General features: G+C 40.2%; 1 protein-coding gene across 1 annotated transcript; it reads right to left on the bottom strand.

Annotated features, from left to right (window-relative positions):
* Positions 1,157–5,098, bottom strand: LOC109234413 (probable receptor-like protein kinase At5g15080). Its single transcript, XM_019400394.1, has 6 exons — positions 4,699–5,098; positions 3,099–3,439; positions 2,840–2,975; positions 2,553–2,686; positions 2,353–2,476; positions 1,157–1,876 (listed from the first exon to the last, which is right to left on the bottom strand). The coding sequence occupies exons 1-6, from the start codon at positions 4,832–4,834 to the stop codon at positions 1,422–1,424; spliced, it is 1,326 nt and encodes a 441-aa protein (XP_019255939.1). The 5' UTR covers positions 4,835–5,098; the 3' UTR covers positions 1,157–1,421.

The raw sequence follows: 16,850 nt of genomic DNA, 5'->3' as shown, positions 1-16,850 counted from the left end.
TCTGTAGAAACAATTGTGGATTATAGCGAGTCTTTTTAGAGCCATGAGATATCATCTTTTTAAGATGCAGATTCTGCAGAAATATCTCTAGTTTGTTTGTCCGGGGCGGCTCAAGCACATATGGGGCCTAAACCAAGGTTTAATGTGACACCTAATTTTTAAAAGAAAGTTATAAATTTTTTTTATTTGAAGTCTATTTTTTTAGCTTCTTGAGATACAAAGTTGTTAATAATTTTTTCTATTATATATTTCCTCTAATAATTTCTTTTCAATTGATAATATAACAAACTCATTTAATATTTCTTGAGACATTGTTGATCTTAGGCAAGATTTTATAGAGCAATAGAAGTATAGAACCATTGAAAGTTTAAAAATACTGTTGAACACTTGAACTAATAAAATCTTGGAGAAAGAATGTGAGTAATGAAATCTTGGAGAAAGAAGGTGAGTACTGAAATCTTGGCGAAAGAAGGTAAGTAAGAATATCAAAGCGAGGGATTTCTGTAATGTAAATAGATTAGGGAAAAGAAAAACTGACTTGGACAAACGAAAGAAGGGAAAATAAAAAATTTACATGTTATCTAACGAAGGAGTAAAATGTGGAATTGTCAAATCAACTCTAATTGAAACGTTGGGAAAACTATTTAGCTATCCATTTATAAGTAAGTTAAATTGTTACTTATTTATATATTTAAAATGTTTTCTTCCCTTCTATATGAAAAACTCAACTTTTATATTAACAACAACAACAGACCCAGTGTAATCCCACAAGTGGGAGGAGGATAGTATGTACGCAGACCTTACCCCTACCTTCAAGAAGGCAGAAAAGTTGTTTCCGAAAAACCCTCGGCTTAGGATCAACTTTTATATTAAAAATACAAAATATTATTCTTTAAATACCTATAAACCTATTTTTTTTTTTAAAATGGGCCTCCGAAATTTGGGGGCCTAAGTCACAAGACTTACTATTGATAACGTTAGAGCCAGTCCTAAATTTGCACACACCTTATCTTGAATAAGCATCAAGTCAATCAATCAACAACAACCAAGTAAAATCCCACCAATGGGGTCTGGGGAGGGTAGAGTGTATGCACACCTTACCCCTACCCCGGAGGGGTAGAGAGGCCGTTTCCGAGAAAATCTGTGAGCAACAATCTAGAAATAAAAGGTTTGCAATTACATTGCTATATTTCAGTTACATGCCAAGAAAATCAGTAACATGAATGTTAGCGATTAGGTATGGATGCTGCTCTGCAGATTTCACCTTTCAATAAGAGGAAAATGAGCTACCACCTCAAATTCTATTCATAGCCTCATCAAATTTCAAACACACATTACAATAAAAGGCTGCTATTTTTCTTCTTCAATTAGTTTCGAGGCTTCATTTCCTACTATTTAGTTCATAGAAAACTAATAATGCATTATTTACAATGTTGCCTACCAGAATGTAACGGAGACTCTCTGATACTCCTCGAATGATTGTAGCTAAGTTGTTGCATTCCGTCTAGTTTCTTCTTTCGCCTTCCTGATTGCATTAAGCGAGAATGATTTGATAATATAGCGAGATCATTGAGTTCTTGAAGCGGTGTAAGAGCCTTCACAACTTCATCCATTGTAGGACGAGATTTAGGATCCCTGCTCAGGCACATGTAAGCGAGCTGTGCGATCTTTTGCACCCCTTTAACGGAGTAATTTAACTCCAGCCGAGGGTCTACAAGTTGATAAAACTTTCTCTTGTCAGCTAAGTATGGCCTTGCCCATGCTACAAGATTTTGTTCTCCACTTGGGCGCTTTTTGTCCATTGATCTCCTACCGGTTAAAATCTCCAAGAGTACAACACCAAAACTAAAAACATCACTCTTTGATGTCAAATGTCCTGAGAAAATAGAAGACAGGTTTTGGTCATGTATCGACATTTTCAGAATACATTAAGCAGCGAGCTGTGGCGGAACCAAGTTTATTACAGGGATGTCAATTGACACTCCACGCAAAATTATACTATGTTGCTAGGTTAAAATTTTTTTTTATGCATATATACTATAAGTTGAATCCCTTTGGCTTTTTCATGTGTTGGCCAAACCAGATAGCCCATTTCCTCTCTTTTCTCGCTCCTCAAGAAACACGACTTAATTTTTCATATTTTGCTCCCTTTAGTGAAAATCTGGCTCCGCCACTGGCAGTGAGGACCTATTTACTCAACATATCTTGATCATGTTCCATTCAGATTAAGATACTTATGTTCCATTTTATAGACCATCATAGGATATTTATCCCTTATGTTCCTAGCAAATACCCTGAGAAATCCCAGCTAATCCTAAATACAAATTAAAGAAATTAATGAGAGCTGTTTACCTGTCATCACATATTCTGGAGCAGCATATCCATAAGTTCCGACAACCCTTGTAGAAACATGTGTTTTGTCACCTTGAGGACCAGCTTTAGCAAGGCCAAAGTCCGAAAGCTTAGCATTATATTCCTGCAGAATTTATATTAGTGTTGGAACCCAGGGGAAGTATTAGACGACATAATTTGAGATGTTCCTGATCACTTACCGAATCAAGTAAAATATTTGATGTCTTGAAATCTCTGTAAATGACAGGTTCAGGGCCTCCGTGGAGAAATGCTAAGCCTTTGGCTGCACCTAGTGCAATTTTTATCCTGTTGGACCACGGGAGAGGTATCGTCCCTATGAACAGTTTTAACAGACATCAGCAGTTGCATTTTAACTACAGAAGTACAAAATCAGAAAGAATAGGCTTGGATGTTCAGTTTTTTCGCGGTCTGCATATGTTAATAAGACCAAACGTTTCAAAACGCAACGAGATATCATAGAACTCACTTCTGAAAAGATGATTTTCAAGGCTTCCACGGGTCATGAACTCATAAACGAGCAGCCTTTGATCATCTTCAATACAGTATCCGATTAACTTGACAAGATTAGGATGATGAAGCTGTCCAAGGAAGTCTACTTCTGCCTGCATTAAATTCATCATGTTATTATCGATTGCATATACTTTCTTTACAGTCTGTGCTTACTCTATTCGACTCATTTTTTTACTACTAAGTACTAACCACGAGCAGATAGTCTACGTACTAACCACCCATTCTCTATGGCCTTGAAGACCATCTGGTTTCAAGCTCTTGACAGCAACCGTAATCCCAGAACCGGGCTTTGCTGGTGCTGTCCCGTTCTCCTCTATCCAGCCTTTGAATACATATCCAAATCCACCTTCACCAAGAATACTATCCGGTCTGAAGTTCCCCGTTGCAGCTTTTAGCTCTTGAAATGTGAACTGAAGCAGCTGCCGCTGCACTTTGTTTTCTGCAGCTGGTGTAAGAGTTGGTGGATCAGTATCATGAGGGGTATCAGAAGATACTCTTGCTTCATCCGGAACGCACATCTCTCTGTTGCTAGCGTTTAGGTATCGAGTCTCTGTGGCTGCACTTGCAAAAATATGTTTGGTTGTAAATACTTCATAAATCTCTCAATATTTCTTTCTAGGATTAGACATACTACATTTTGGTATCCAACATGTAATGTTGTCTAGATTGTTAAAATTAGATGGAGCTCGTAGTAGAAAACTGTCATAGAAGGTTGATGTAGCCAGGGGCGGAGGCACAAGCCGACCTATGGGTTCGGCCGAACCCAGTAGTTTTTGCTCATACAATGTATTTGGTGTTTTGAATTCATGAAATATGTATAAATATTAAATCAAGAACCCATTCATTATCATTTGAAGTTGTGGTCCCAAAATCCAGAACCCATAAGGTTAATTCCTGGCTCCGCCTTTGGATGTAGGGCTATTTGCTGAAGAACAAAATCATTCAAAACATTTGAGTATGCTTTTTTTCTAAATTCTATTAAACTATTGGGGGACCGGGGAAGGGGAAGGGAAAGGGGGACAGTGAGAATTGAACTCACACCTATTATGTCGGAGACTCCAACCGATACCACTAGACTGTAAGACTTGGTGTTATACTTGAGCATGTATTTTCATTAATCAAGGGAATCAAGCTGAATACTCCATTCGCTTTAATTTTCCATTAAACAAAAGAAAGATATTAATAGAAATTATCCTCCCTTGGTTGGTTGGGAGAACCATCAATGACAATAGATTGAAAATTGTGGAGTTTATTTGGCAAGAATTGCTAAATAAACAATCTTGAAGATGGTCATCAGGCAGGGGGAACTCCAGCAAACAAGAAGTCAACATAGATAAATACTCATTGTCCATGTCGCTCCATTTAAGCTCATCTCAAGTCCATACTAATATTTGCATACAATCACTCAATAAACAAAAGAAATTTACAAATGACTTAAAGAAAGCCTAAAGAATCACTAAGCAAGTAACACTGCAAATATATTAGCTAATCTTGAAAGATAAAAGCTTTAAACTTAAATAATGACAAATATATTTTAGTTTTTGCATTCAAGGGTGTGGCCGAAGTTTGAGGTTCAAATCTAGCGGAGATAAAAACACACTAGGTGATTTATTTTCAGGAATTTAAGTCTTGATAGAGTGACCGAGAGGTCACAGGTTCAAACCATGAAAACTATAAGTCTTGATAGACAAAGTTACCAGGTGCCTAGATGGGAAGGTACCCGATAAAATATTTGATGTGCGCAAACCGACCAAAACATCACCGTCATATATAAAAACAATAACAAAGAATAAGGGGTAATAAGTAGAAATAAACCTGCATCATAGACAAGACTAGTTCTTGGAATAGAATTAGCAGAGTGTTTAGAAACAGAAGAACTACAGGCACCTCCAATAACACTGGACCTAAGAACAGCCCAACATCCACAATTTTTTTCCTTTTTATTTTCCATGGCTTCTCTTTCTCTTACTCTTCTTCACTTGTTAGTTAGCCTTTTCATGGACTGTAAAAGAGAGAGAAAAAAGAGAAAGCATTGAGAACAAAGAAAAGATTCACCATATATGCTTATTGAAATAAAAAGGAAGAGAGAGGGAAAAAAAGGGGCAAATTCCTTTGTTTGGTGTGAGAGAGAGATTGAAGGCATCATCATCAACAACATGATGGCAGTGTGTACAAAAAGAACTTTTTTTCCCACTCTGCCTTTTTCTGTAGGGAACGCCAGCCTCTTCAACCCTAGCCCCCACCTCGCCCTCCCTCCCCCCCCCCTCCCTCCCCCCCCGCCAAACACCCTACTCTTCCCTCATTCCTCTGCAACAACAGTTAACAGTTAAACAATCAAATTTTTTGGCTTCTCGTTACGTCCCGACTAATTTAAACTCGCGTCAAAACATCCCTTTTGGGATAAAATATATTTTACTAAAGACGATTTCATTTCGACGCTCAATATTAAGAATGAAGAACTACATGCCATCGCACCACAAAATTTGGGATAACATTTGAATTGCTAAAAGGGGTAGTAAGTTGTGACACCTATAGTTCTGGTAATAAAGACTACTATAAGTTTAGTAACATCCTTGCATTTTTCTACTCTACTAGTCTTAGGGTACACGCGATGCGCGTGAATCCTGTCTTAAATGAATAAATTTTTAAAAAAAAATTAATTTTGAGTTATAAAAATAAAAGTGTAACTTCCTAAAGATGGATCATGATATATTGGTTGTTTATTAACTTAACTCAATAATTAAAGGAAAACTATCTCACAAATCCTCAATCATCAATAATTCAACTAAGATTTCCAAGTTTGTAATTTCATAATTCCAATTTCGCAGCCAAACCTTGGAAATGTAAATAATCATGAAGGATACAACAAGATTATATAACATATAAGTAGAGGAACTAATAATTTACAACACTTTAGATAACACACAAATCAAGTGCAATAATAAACAAAAAAAGACATTAAAAAAAAACAAGCTAGTTTAAGAGAATCTACAATGAAAGGTAGCTGATGAGAACCGGCTCATATTTAGGCTAAATATATCATGGATTCAATAATTAAGAAATTCTATAATTATCTTGTTAATTTTGTGCATTTAAAACTTTTGAAAGTTTTAAAGTATAATATGAATAAAATTATTGGTGATTAGTCTGCTATATTATTAAAGTGAAACTATCTACGTTATTGTCCAAGAACCTGTCTTCTTCTTTCTTAAATCTTTTAATTCCTTCTTTTACTATTTTTTTTAATTATATTTATATCTAATTTACGTGCAAGACCATATACGAAGTGATATTTTAATAATCTCAATATATTATAACTTTCTACATTCCGACGTTTGGAATAAGAAAAATACAATTTGCATACAACAGAAATCTTTAATCTAATTTCAAGCTCCAAATATTAAATAATAATTAAAAACTATAAATCAACAAAGACGTTAAGTTGTAGAATTTTCAACAAAGTAAACCCATGAGCACGTTTTCTGTAATTTAATTAACATGTTATGGTTGAAAGCTAAAAATAGACTTTCTTACTTAGTTCAATAAGGAAATATTTAATAATCAAAATTTTAGGTGATTTAAATTTCCTAAATATTAGGAAAGTAACTTAAATTACAATTGTGTCCAACGTGAAATTTATTTTTAGAGGGTAAAAAAGACGAACGATATTTCGCTAAGGGCCTTCGTGCTTTTAATATAGTATAGATGAGTACAAATACTTAATTTTTTCATATGCCTTTAAGTATATGAATTATTAATTATTATGTTTATAATATTTTTTTCGTATTTTTTAAATATATTAATTTTATTTTGAAAAATTAAAAAAATTATATCTAAATGCATAATCCAAATTAAGAAATTTGAATCTTGAAAAGCAAAAAGTATCACAAACATTGGGACAGAAAGAGTATCTAATAACTTTAAAAAAAATATCTTTATGTAAATCCAGACGAAGTTCAATCATTTTGAATTCAAGTATTATAGTAATATAAAAGTAATATTTTTAGCATTTAATGTGATTGTTCAGTTACCTTATTTTTTTCTCTCATCTCACCTTTTATTATTATAAAATAATTTTTTTTATACTTTATCCTATTTTTTTATATAATAATTTTATCTCGTATCATAATTTTTCTTTAAAATATTGCAAGTTTAATATTTATATTACTGGTAGGTGACAGAGGCGAAGCCACATTATTTGACTTCGTCGAAAAATTACACTGTGTATATATATAAAATATTAGGTTTTAGAGGTGCATAACATATACTGAACACCCTTTGTCGGAAAAGTTTTTACTTCTTTTAAACTTGAACACCCTTGCAAAAATTTCTGGCTTCGTCATTAGTAGGTGATATCATGAAATGATAGCAAACGATACAATCTATCGAATAATACAGTACAATATAATATAATGTCATACGATACAATATGAAACGATAATCCAAACAGCTGTAAAAGATATTTCCATTTTATCTGTGTCAGTTGCTTTACAAAGGTTCCTTGCTCCTCTGTATAATATTTAATGAATTTAATTTGTTGTTCTCTAGTATAAATAATTGATTAAGATTTACGTACAACTTATGGGTGTATGTGGAACTTCTAGAACGTTAGGCAAACATTGCCTTTTGTAACTTAGCAACTTAATGCTATTTATAGATGAAAAAACGACCAAAAAGATAGTAGTATCTGATTTCATAACAGAGACATATCTTAAGGTCATGCTTTGTCAAAATAATTATAATAATGACTAGCTTCATCTTTCATTTGAAATTGCCTATTGTTTGATCATTATGATTTTTTGAGAAATCCCGCCTTCTTGTAGCTATGATTAGTAGTTATTATGAAAAGGGAAACAAACTGCGGATAATTAGTGTCACATTTTCCTCCTCATAAGATGATGATACTTTAAAGAATCAATTTAACATGCCTGACCTAAAGGACAAAAAGGGTTTTGTGAATTGAGTGAATTTTATGTTTGGTTTTTAGCCTACTATAAATAGCATATCCCCTTGTTTTAGGCATCAAAGTTTAATGCTACTATATTGTCATTTGGTGTCCATCTATTGAGTGTCTGCACCTTGGTTCTTGAGCTTAAAAAGATCTATCCAAAAGTGGGATTTTTCATGTTTGGTTCAATACTCCAAAAAAGAGTTTCTTTTTTTGTCTTTTTTTCTTTTTAATATTATTGATTTGGAGAAATAGGTCGATGACAACTTTTTTCTTATTTGTGGTGTCAATATGCACGAACCTCGATTAATTCTAGGGTATTTATCTCCCACCAATATAAATATTCGATAATTTTGTCTTTGTCCACCAAAAGTTAGGAGAAGATGAAAAGAAATCTAACACAAAATGAATAAAAAGGGCGATCCGGTGCACAAAATATCCCGCATTCACACAGGGTTCGAAAGAGGGTCGCATCCCAAGGGGTATGATGTAGACAGTTTTCACTAATACAAGTATTGGTGGTTGCTTCCACCGCCCGAATTTACAAGACAAATTTAGCCTGAGAATAAAATACACAGAGACATAATTTGGCATGGGGTGACCCGGTGGACAATAAAGAGGAGTAAGATTGAAGAAGGATATTAATTTGGTGGGTTAGAACAATAATTGTTTATCTTGAAAATGGTAATGATAATTATATTTGATTTTGTGGTTCTAAAAATACGTGATTTATTCTAGAAATGGCGAAGACCTCTAGAACCGTTCCTCAAAGTAATAAAGCTTCTTCGTCCTCACGCTCGTCTAAGGACAAGGCCATAGTGCCTCCTCGTCTTGAGGAGTGCATCCCCGGACCCTGTGAGACATCCTCCGATTTCACGGTTGACAAGCCTTCTTCGAAGTCGGGGCGGTGTGAACCCATGTCCCGATACATTAGCCCGATAAACGACACTGAGAAAGTGAAAGCCGACTGCCGCTGGGGAGAGGTGGTGCAAGTGGAGGTTCCTTCTCGGGAGGAAGATATAACGAAACACAAACCGGGTTTCCTCAGTGTATATACATATCCTTTTACCCTAGGTCCGGTAGAACCATCCTCGCCATAATCCTTGATTTCTGCAGTCAATACCGGGTGACGCTCGTCCAAATTCATCCATCATTGTGGCGCGTTGCTTACATGATTAGGCACCTTGCAAACATGGTCGAGAGGGTACCTTTTACCCTTGACCATCTGATTAGGATGTACAGCCCCCGACTTTATCGAGGTGGTCTGATTAAGCTTCAACGTCGGGCTTCGAAGGCTTTCTTTGCCTGTATCGACGAAGGCAAGGACAGGGGGTGGATGAGCCTCTTTATCCGAGTTAGGACCTCGGATCTCATTCCTGTTGAATGGATGCCATTCCCCGAGGAATGGAATATGAATCGTAAGTGAATACATTGATTAAATGTTTTTCTTTCTTTTCTTTGGGCCATTTTCCCTTTTGAACTAACTTCCTTCGATGATGCAGCTGCCGCGTGGTACCTTGGTGCGGTTAAGGATCTTTCGGGCTGGGTTCGCCAGCTTGATTCGACTTGCCCGTATGCTAAGCGCGTGTGGCGCGATATGGCCAGGGCCCGATGGGAAGCTAAAAATCATGGTGAGGTTTTTCTTCTACCGTACTTGAGCTCGTTACAGGAGGTACACCTCGACTGTATTCTCATTTTTCGTACCTGCCCTTTGTGTTTGTGCAGGCCTGGGAGATGCCTCTTTGATGAGGGAAACCTCCTCCGGGGAGGCGGATACCTCAAAACTTGCTAAAGGAGAAGAAGAGAAAGAGAAAATCGCCGACCAAATCCTCGAAATCGAAGAAGGCAAAAGCTCAAAAGCCTGAAGTTAATTTAGCGGCCCTAACTTCGGAAGCAGCGGGGAGCCCCCGAGTTGGGGACGAAGAGAAGGATGACTCCCCGTTAGCGCCCGGGGGAAGAGGAAGTGCGCCTACTTCGGGTCTTGCTGAGCCGAAGGCTCCAAAACCAGGAGTTACTGATATTGTCCCACCTCGGGCCGAAGGGATCTCGAGGGGGGATCACATGATGCCCTTGAGCCGGTCGACGGCCAAAATATTCCCCGAGCCGAGGGGCATTTGGTAGATGAGTTAGGGGGCCCCAGCTCTGAGGCTTCCCGGAGGCAAGAGAAGGCCCCGATCGATCCAGCCGGAGTTATTGATGTGGGTGGCTCTCTGTTGGGTCTGGCATTCTCTCCGAGGGAGATACGGGATGCCCATAATAGAAAGACTTCCGATGCGGGGGCGTCCCTTAGGGAGAATGAATTGTTTGAAGGATTCTTCACTGGGGTTGAAGAAAATCCCGAACTTAACGCCTTGCTCATTCTCAAGGAAGTCGAGAGGCTATGCAAATAGGTGATCTATCGTCGACTGCACTTCGAGCTTCGATCCTCATCTTTCCTGATTTTGTTCTTTCATACTTTCAGGCTATAGTGCTTTACAATCGGGCCGTTGCTAAGTCCCAAGCTGAGTCAACCCGCTATGAGGAAGAGTGTAGGAGGCTCTCGTCAGAGGCTGACAAGCTCAGAGCTCTTTTAACCAAAAGGGAGGAAGATCTTCATGACCTTCGGACTCGTTTGGAGATGGTGTCTCGAGAGCGGACTGGTCTTACAGTTTTCGTATGTTTTTATTTTTGTGCTTGTCCGACTTCGACACTTAACACCTTTGGGTTGATCTTTGCAGCTTGAGAAGAAAGATGTCTTGATGAGGGAGGGGCTCGGAGCCAGGGATATTGAGATCCTCGGACTCAAGCAGCATGTGGACGAGATAGCCTCCGAGAGAGATGCCCTTCAGGGGAAGTTGATCTCCGCTGAGCATCATCTTCAAGATGCGAGGGCGGATAGTACTAAGTATAAGGATCTTTATGCTGAATCGGTCGCTGCGCTATCTGCAGCCAAGTCCGAAGCTGATGGGCTCATGTCCTCGTACCGAAAAGATGCTGTTGCTGCAAATACTCGGGCCAGGAAGGTGTCTGAAGAGGCCGAGCTTAAACTTACCCGGGCCTTGGAGCATGTCCGACTGAGATCTTGGAGACAGGCTCTCGAGGATGTACATGCAGGGGGCATCAATTTGTCTGCTGAGATCGAGAGGGTGAAGGCCCTAGAGGAAGGATCGGCAGCTCTGCTTTCCTTTGATGATGGTTCAGATAGTGGTTCAACCAGCGGCTTGGAGGGTAATGACGATGAAGGCAAAATCCCCGAGGGGGATGAGGTCGTTGACGTTCTGGGGGTCGAGGACCAAGCCGTTGAAGACACATCTTCTGAGGGAGCTCCGTCCGGGCAAGTGACCCCGGCGGTAGATTAGGTTTTTATTTGCTCATTTTCTGTGTGAGGGTTCCAGGCGCGAGACTGGAAAATATGTCTGTGGACCTTTTTAATATATATAAGGATATTTGCTTTTCGTTATTTCTTGTCTTCCCTTTGCCTTTTTGGAGCAAATGTTGATGTTCGTCGATGACCAGTTTGATGTCGATTCGACTTATGATATAAACCCCTCAGGTTTTTATGTTCAACGAATGAGAGATAACAGTTATCCGTTCGGGGTTCGACCCTCGAGTTTTTAACGCATTGGCCCTTATGTACTTTAGATTGGCCCTTGGGCTCTTTAAGCTAGCCCTTAGGCTCTTACGCATTGGCCCTTAGGCTCTTTAGGTTTGCCTTTAGGCTCTTACGCGTTGGCCTTAGGCTCTTTAGGTTTGCCCTTAGGCTCTTACGCATTGGCCTTAGGTTTGCCTTTAGGCTCTTACGCGTTGGCCTTAGGCTCTTTAGGTTTGCCCTTAGGCTCTTACGCATTGGCCTTAGGCTCTTTAGGTTGGGTCGATGCGACTTCTAATATGGCTATAGTTTTCCCTCACTTCGGCTAAAGACTTTTGAAGTTTTGATTATTCCTTGGCATGTTTTATGTTCGTCCGACTCTTCGACGTCTCAAACAAGAACCTCGATTATGAGTCGATGTGTGACGACAACTGAGTACCTCAGGAGGTTCGCTCGAAGGCTGAGTTTTTGAAGCCTTTTCATCGAAGGCTTATTGTTTTCGAAGCCTTTTTATTGTTCGGAGTTGATATTATCGAAGCTCCTTTGCTTATGCCGAGAGTAGCCTGATTAACCGGTTCTTTTAGAAGTATTTTCAAAGTATTTGAAGGCCTTTAGTTTTATGGCGGCAGTCGGACGTCTCCGAGCCGCGTTAATTCGGCTGTAGCCTTTTAGTTCGGCCGTAGTCTTTATGTTTGTCCGTATCCTTTAGTCCTCGGGTGCGGTGACCTTGGCGTCTATATCGAGGGTATGCCTTTTTAGGGGTCTTACAAATTCGAATATATAGCCTTGGCCTTAACTTCGGGGTTATGCCTTTTCAAGGTCTTATAAATTTGAGTATGCCTTGTTGAGGTCTTATAAGCTCGGTATTGCCTCATTGAGGTCTTATAAGCTTGGGCATGCCTTATTGAGGTCTTATAAGTTTGGGCATGCCTCGTTGAGGTCTTATAGATTCGATGTTGCCTTACTGAGGTCTTACGAGCTTGAGTTTTTGATGGCTATGAGCTGACTATTGGCGACAGTCCCCGAGTGTTCGAGAATTTTTGGCCCTTGAGCCATTTTGCGTGACAGTAGTAAACAACATTTTGACAATCAGGGAGGCTTCTTTGATTAATTGATATACATGTACATGTTCTTGCCTTCGGAGGCTCGATTATTCTACATGGACACGGTTCATTCGACCGTTTAGCCCAATACAATTTTTCCCTATCGAGGTCCCCCTTAGGCGTAACTCAATTTTTTCGAAAAGATAACCTCCGAGGGGGGTGACCCCCAGTATTCGAGGTTGATCGAAGAGAAACCTTGAATACTTGATGAGTTCTCCTTAGGTAGCATATGGATGTTACCTCATTAAAAACCTCGCTGGTAAAACCCGTTTAGGATAAAACCCGATCTAAGGGAAAAAGAGCGCAACACATGCTTTAAAACCCAAGGTCTTCGAGCTGGAGGGTGCTTCGATTCCTCTCAATCGAACACCTGCAATAAGTTAGTATAAAACATAAATAAAAAGGGAGAAGGTTATACCTTAGCAATAATAGCGTTTGAGTATCGATATGTTCCAATTTCTTGGAAGTTGCTCGCCTTCCATGGTGCCGAGTTTGTAGGACCCTTTGCCTACTACTCCGAGGATGCGGTACGATCCTTCCCAGCTCGGGCCTAGTTTCCCTTCATTTTGGGTTTTGAGTGTTGAGGGTGACTTTACTTAGGACTAAGTCCCCGACTCCGATGTATCGGAGGTTTGTTCTCCTGTTATAATATCTCTCGATCCTCTGCTTTTGGGCGGCCATTCGGACTAGTACAGTCTCTCACTTTTCATCTAGTAGTTCGAGGGCTGTAGTCATGGCCTCGCTGTTCGAGTCCTCGGTGGAATGTCAAAATCTGGTGCTTGGTTCTCCGACCTCGACCGGTATCAAAGCCTCGGACCTGTATACCAAAGAGAATGGTGTCTCTCCGGTGCTTGACTTAGAAGTTGTTCGGTATGCCCATAGTACTTCGGGCAATATCTTTCTCCATTTTCCCTTCGCATTTTCTAACCTCCTTTTCAAGTTTTGGATGATGGTCTTGTTCGTGGACTCGGCATGTCCATTTGCACATGGGTAATAGGGCGTTGATAGGATCCTCTTGATTTTATGATTTTCTAGGAATTTTGTCACCTTGCTGCCTATGAACTGTTTCCCAATATCACATGTAATCTCGGAGGGGATCCCGAATCGGCATATGATGTGGTTCCAGATGAAGTCAATGACTTCTTTTTCTCTTATCTGCTCGAAGGCCTATGCTTTCACCTATTTCGAGAAATAGTCAGTCATAAACAGAATAAATCTAGCTTTACCTGGCGTCGTTTGTAGGGGGCCAACGATGTCCATCCCCCATTTCATGAACGGCCATGGTGATAAGACTGAATGTAGCTGTTCACCGGGTTGGTGAATCATTGGCGCAAACCTTTGGCATTTGTCACACCTTCGAACAAATTCCTTGGTGTCCTTCTCCATGCTGTCCCAATAGTAGCCTGCTCTGATCACCTTTCGAACCAGATAATGGCGCTAGAATGATTTCCATAAGTGCCCTCGTGGATTTCTCGAAGTACATAATCGGTGTCCCCCGGTCCCAAGCATACTGCTAGAGGTCCAACGAAGGTCCTTCTATATAGTGTTCCGTTCTCGTCGAGTGAAAATCGAGCTGCTTTGGCTCGAAAGGCCCTCGATTCTTTTGGGTCTGTGGGCATCTTCCCGTTTCTCAAATAGTGGATGTATTTATTCCTCTAATCCCATGTTAGACTTGTTGAATTGATCTCGGCATGGACTTCTTCAATCACCGACTTGGATAACAATACAACGGCCCTCGAGAGTATGTCATCTTCTTCGACAGATGACCCCAGGTTCGCAAGTGCATCGGCCTCGCTGTTCTGATCTCGAGGAATGTGGACCAGAGTCCATTCGTTGAAGCGATGCAATGTGACTTGAAGTTTGTCTAAGTATCTTTGCATCCTGTCTTCTCGAACCTCGAAGCTCCCATTTACTTGGTTGACTACCAGAAGGGAGTCGTATTTTGCTTCGATGACTTCTGCTCCTAGGCTCTTGGTCAGTTCGAGAATTGCAATCATAGCCTCATACTCGGCCTCGTTGTTAGTTAATTTCAAAGTTTTTATAGATTGCCTAATCATGCCGCCCGTAGGCGGTTTCAGAATGATGCTTAGCCCGGACCCTTTCACGTTCGAGGCACCGTATGTGAATAGGGTCCATACCCCCTATGATGTGCCTGTTTTTAGCAAGAGTTCTTTCTCTACCTCGGGAACAAGGCTGGTGTAAAGTCGGCCATGAAGTCTGCCAAAATTTGGGACTTGATAGCCGTCCGGGGTTTGTACTCGATATCATACCCTCCGAGCTCGATGGCCTATTTGTCCAATTTGCCCGATAATTTTGGTTTGTGCAAGATCTTTCGAAGAGGATATGTTGTTAAAACACATATACGATGGCATTGAAAATAAGGTTTTAATTTTCGAGATGCACTTATTAATGCAAGAGCTAATTTTTTTAAGTGTGGATACCTGGTTTCAGCATCTCCAAGAGTCCGACTCACATAATAAACAAGGAATTGCGTACCTTGTTCTTCCTGAACCAACACACCACTTACCGCTACCCCGGATACGGCCAGATACAAGTACAACATTTCGTCTTCCTTCGGGGCGTGGAGCAAAGGTGGGTCGAGAGATACCGCTTTAATTCCTCTAAGGCACGTCAGCATTCCGGAGTCCACTCAAAGCTATTTTTCTTCTTGAGCAAGGAGAAGAAATGATGACTCCGATTTGATGATCTCGAGATGAATCGGCCTAAAGCCGCTATTCGCCCGATCAGCCGCTGTACGACCTTCACATTGTTCACCACCGTGATTTCTTCAATGGCCTTGATTTTGTCGAGGTTGATCTCAATCCCCCTATTTGACACCGTGAAGCCTAAAATTTGCACGATCCTACTCCGAAGGCACATTTCTCGAGGTTGAGCTTCATCTTGTAGCTTCTAAGGATATCGAATGTTTCCTGCAAATGAGTCAAATGGTCCTCTGCGCGTAGGGAATTAACTAGCATGTCATAAATGTAAACTTCCATAGATTGGCCTATTTGATGTTCAAACATCTTATTAACTAGGCGTTGGTACGTAGCTCCTGCATTTTTTAGCCCGAAGGGCATTACATTATAACAGTACGTACCATACTTCGTGATGAACGAAGTCTTTTCCCTGTCCTCTGGGTTCATTTGAATTTGATTATACCTGGAGTAGGCGTCGAGAAAAGTGAGGATCTCGTGGTCGGCCGTGGCATCAATCGAGCGATTGATGTTGGGCAATGGGAATGATTCTTTGGGGCATGCTTTATTCAAGTCTTTATAATCTACGCACATTCTTAATTTATTTCCTTTTTTGGGAACCACTACCACATTAGCCAGCCATTCGGGGTATTTTACCTCCCTAATTGATCCTACTTTGAGGAGTTTTGTTACCTCGTCTTTGATCAACGCATGTTTTACCTTGGATTGAGGCCTCCTCTTTTGCTTTACTGGTTTGAACCTGGGATCGACACTTAGTCGATGGGTGGTTATTTCCGGCAGGATCCCTGTCATGTATAAATGGGACCAAGCGAAGCAATCAATGTTGTTAATAAGAAATTGGATGAGTTTTTTTCTGAGTTTGGGGGTTAATCCCGTTCCCAGGTATACCTTTCGATCTAGAAGATGCTCGATCAGGACGGCCTGTTCGAGNTATGCCTCGTTTGAGGTCTTTATAGATCGGTTTTTGCCTCATTTGAGGTCTTTATAGCTTGGGCATGCCTCTTTGAGGTCTTACAGAAGTATTGCCTCATTAAGGTCTTATAAGTTTGGGCATGCCTCGTTGAGGTCATACAGATTCGATGTTGCCTTACTGAGGTCTTACGAGCTTGAGTTTTTGATGGCTTCAATGAGCTGATTGTAGGCGGCAGTCCACGAGTGTTCGAGGATTTTCTGCCCTTAAGCCATTTTGCATGACAGTAGTAAACAGCGTTTTGACAAGCAGGGAGGCTTCTTTGATTACTTGATATACGTGTACATGTTCTTTCCTTTGGAGGCTCGATTATTCTACATGGACACGGTTCATTCGACCGTTTGGCCAAATACAGTTTTTCCTATCGAGGTCCCACTTAGGCGTAACTCAATTTTTTCGTAAAGATAACCTCCGAGGGTGGTGACCCCCAGTATTCGAGGTTGATAGAAGAGTAGCCTTGAATACTTGATGAGTTCTCCTTAGGTAGCATATGGATGTTTACTCGTTAAAAAACTCGACGGTAAAACCCGTTTAAGATAAAACCCGATCTAAGGGAAAAAGAGTGCAACGCATGCTTTAAAACCCAAGGTCTTCGAGCTGGAGGGTGCTTCGATTCCTCTCAATCAAACACCTGCAATAAGTTAGTATAAAACATAAATGA

This window comes from Nicotiana attenuata, chromosome 11, assembly GCF_001879085.1.
Source record: "Nicotiana attenuata strain UT chromosome 11, NIATTr2, whole genome shotgun sequence".
Taxonomy (NCBI): domain Eukaryota; kingdom Viridiplantae; phylum Streptophyta; class Magnoliopsida; order Solanales; family Solanaceae; genus Nicotiana; species Nicotiana attenuata.
Note: the sequence above shows the minus strand (reverse complement) of the source record. Positions and strands in the feature narration are given on the sequence as shown.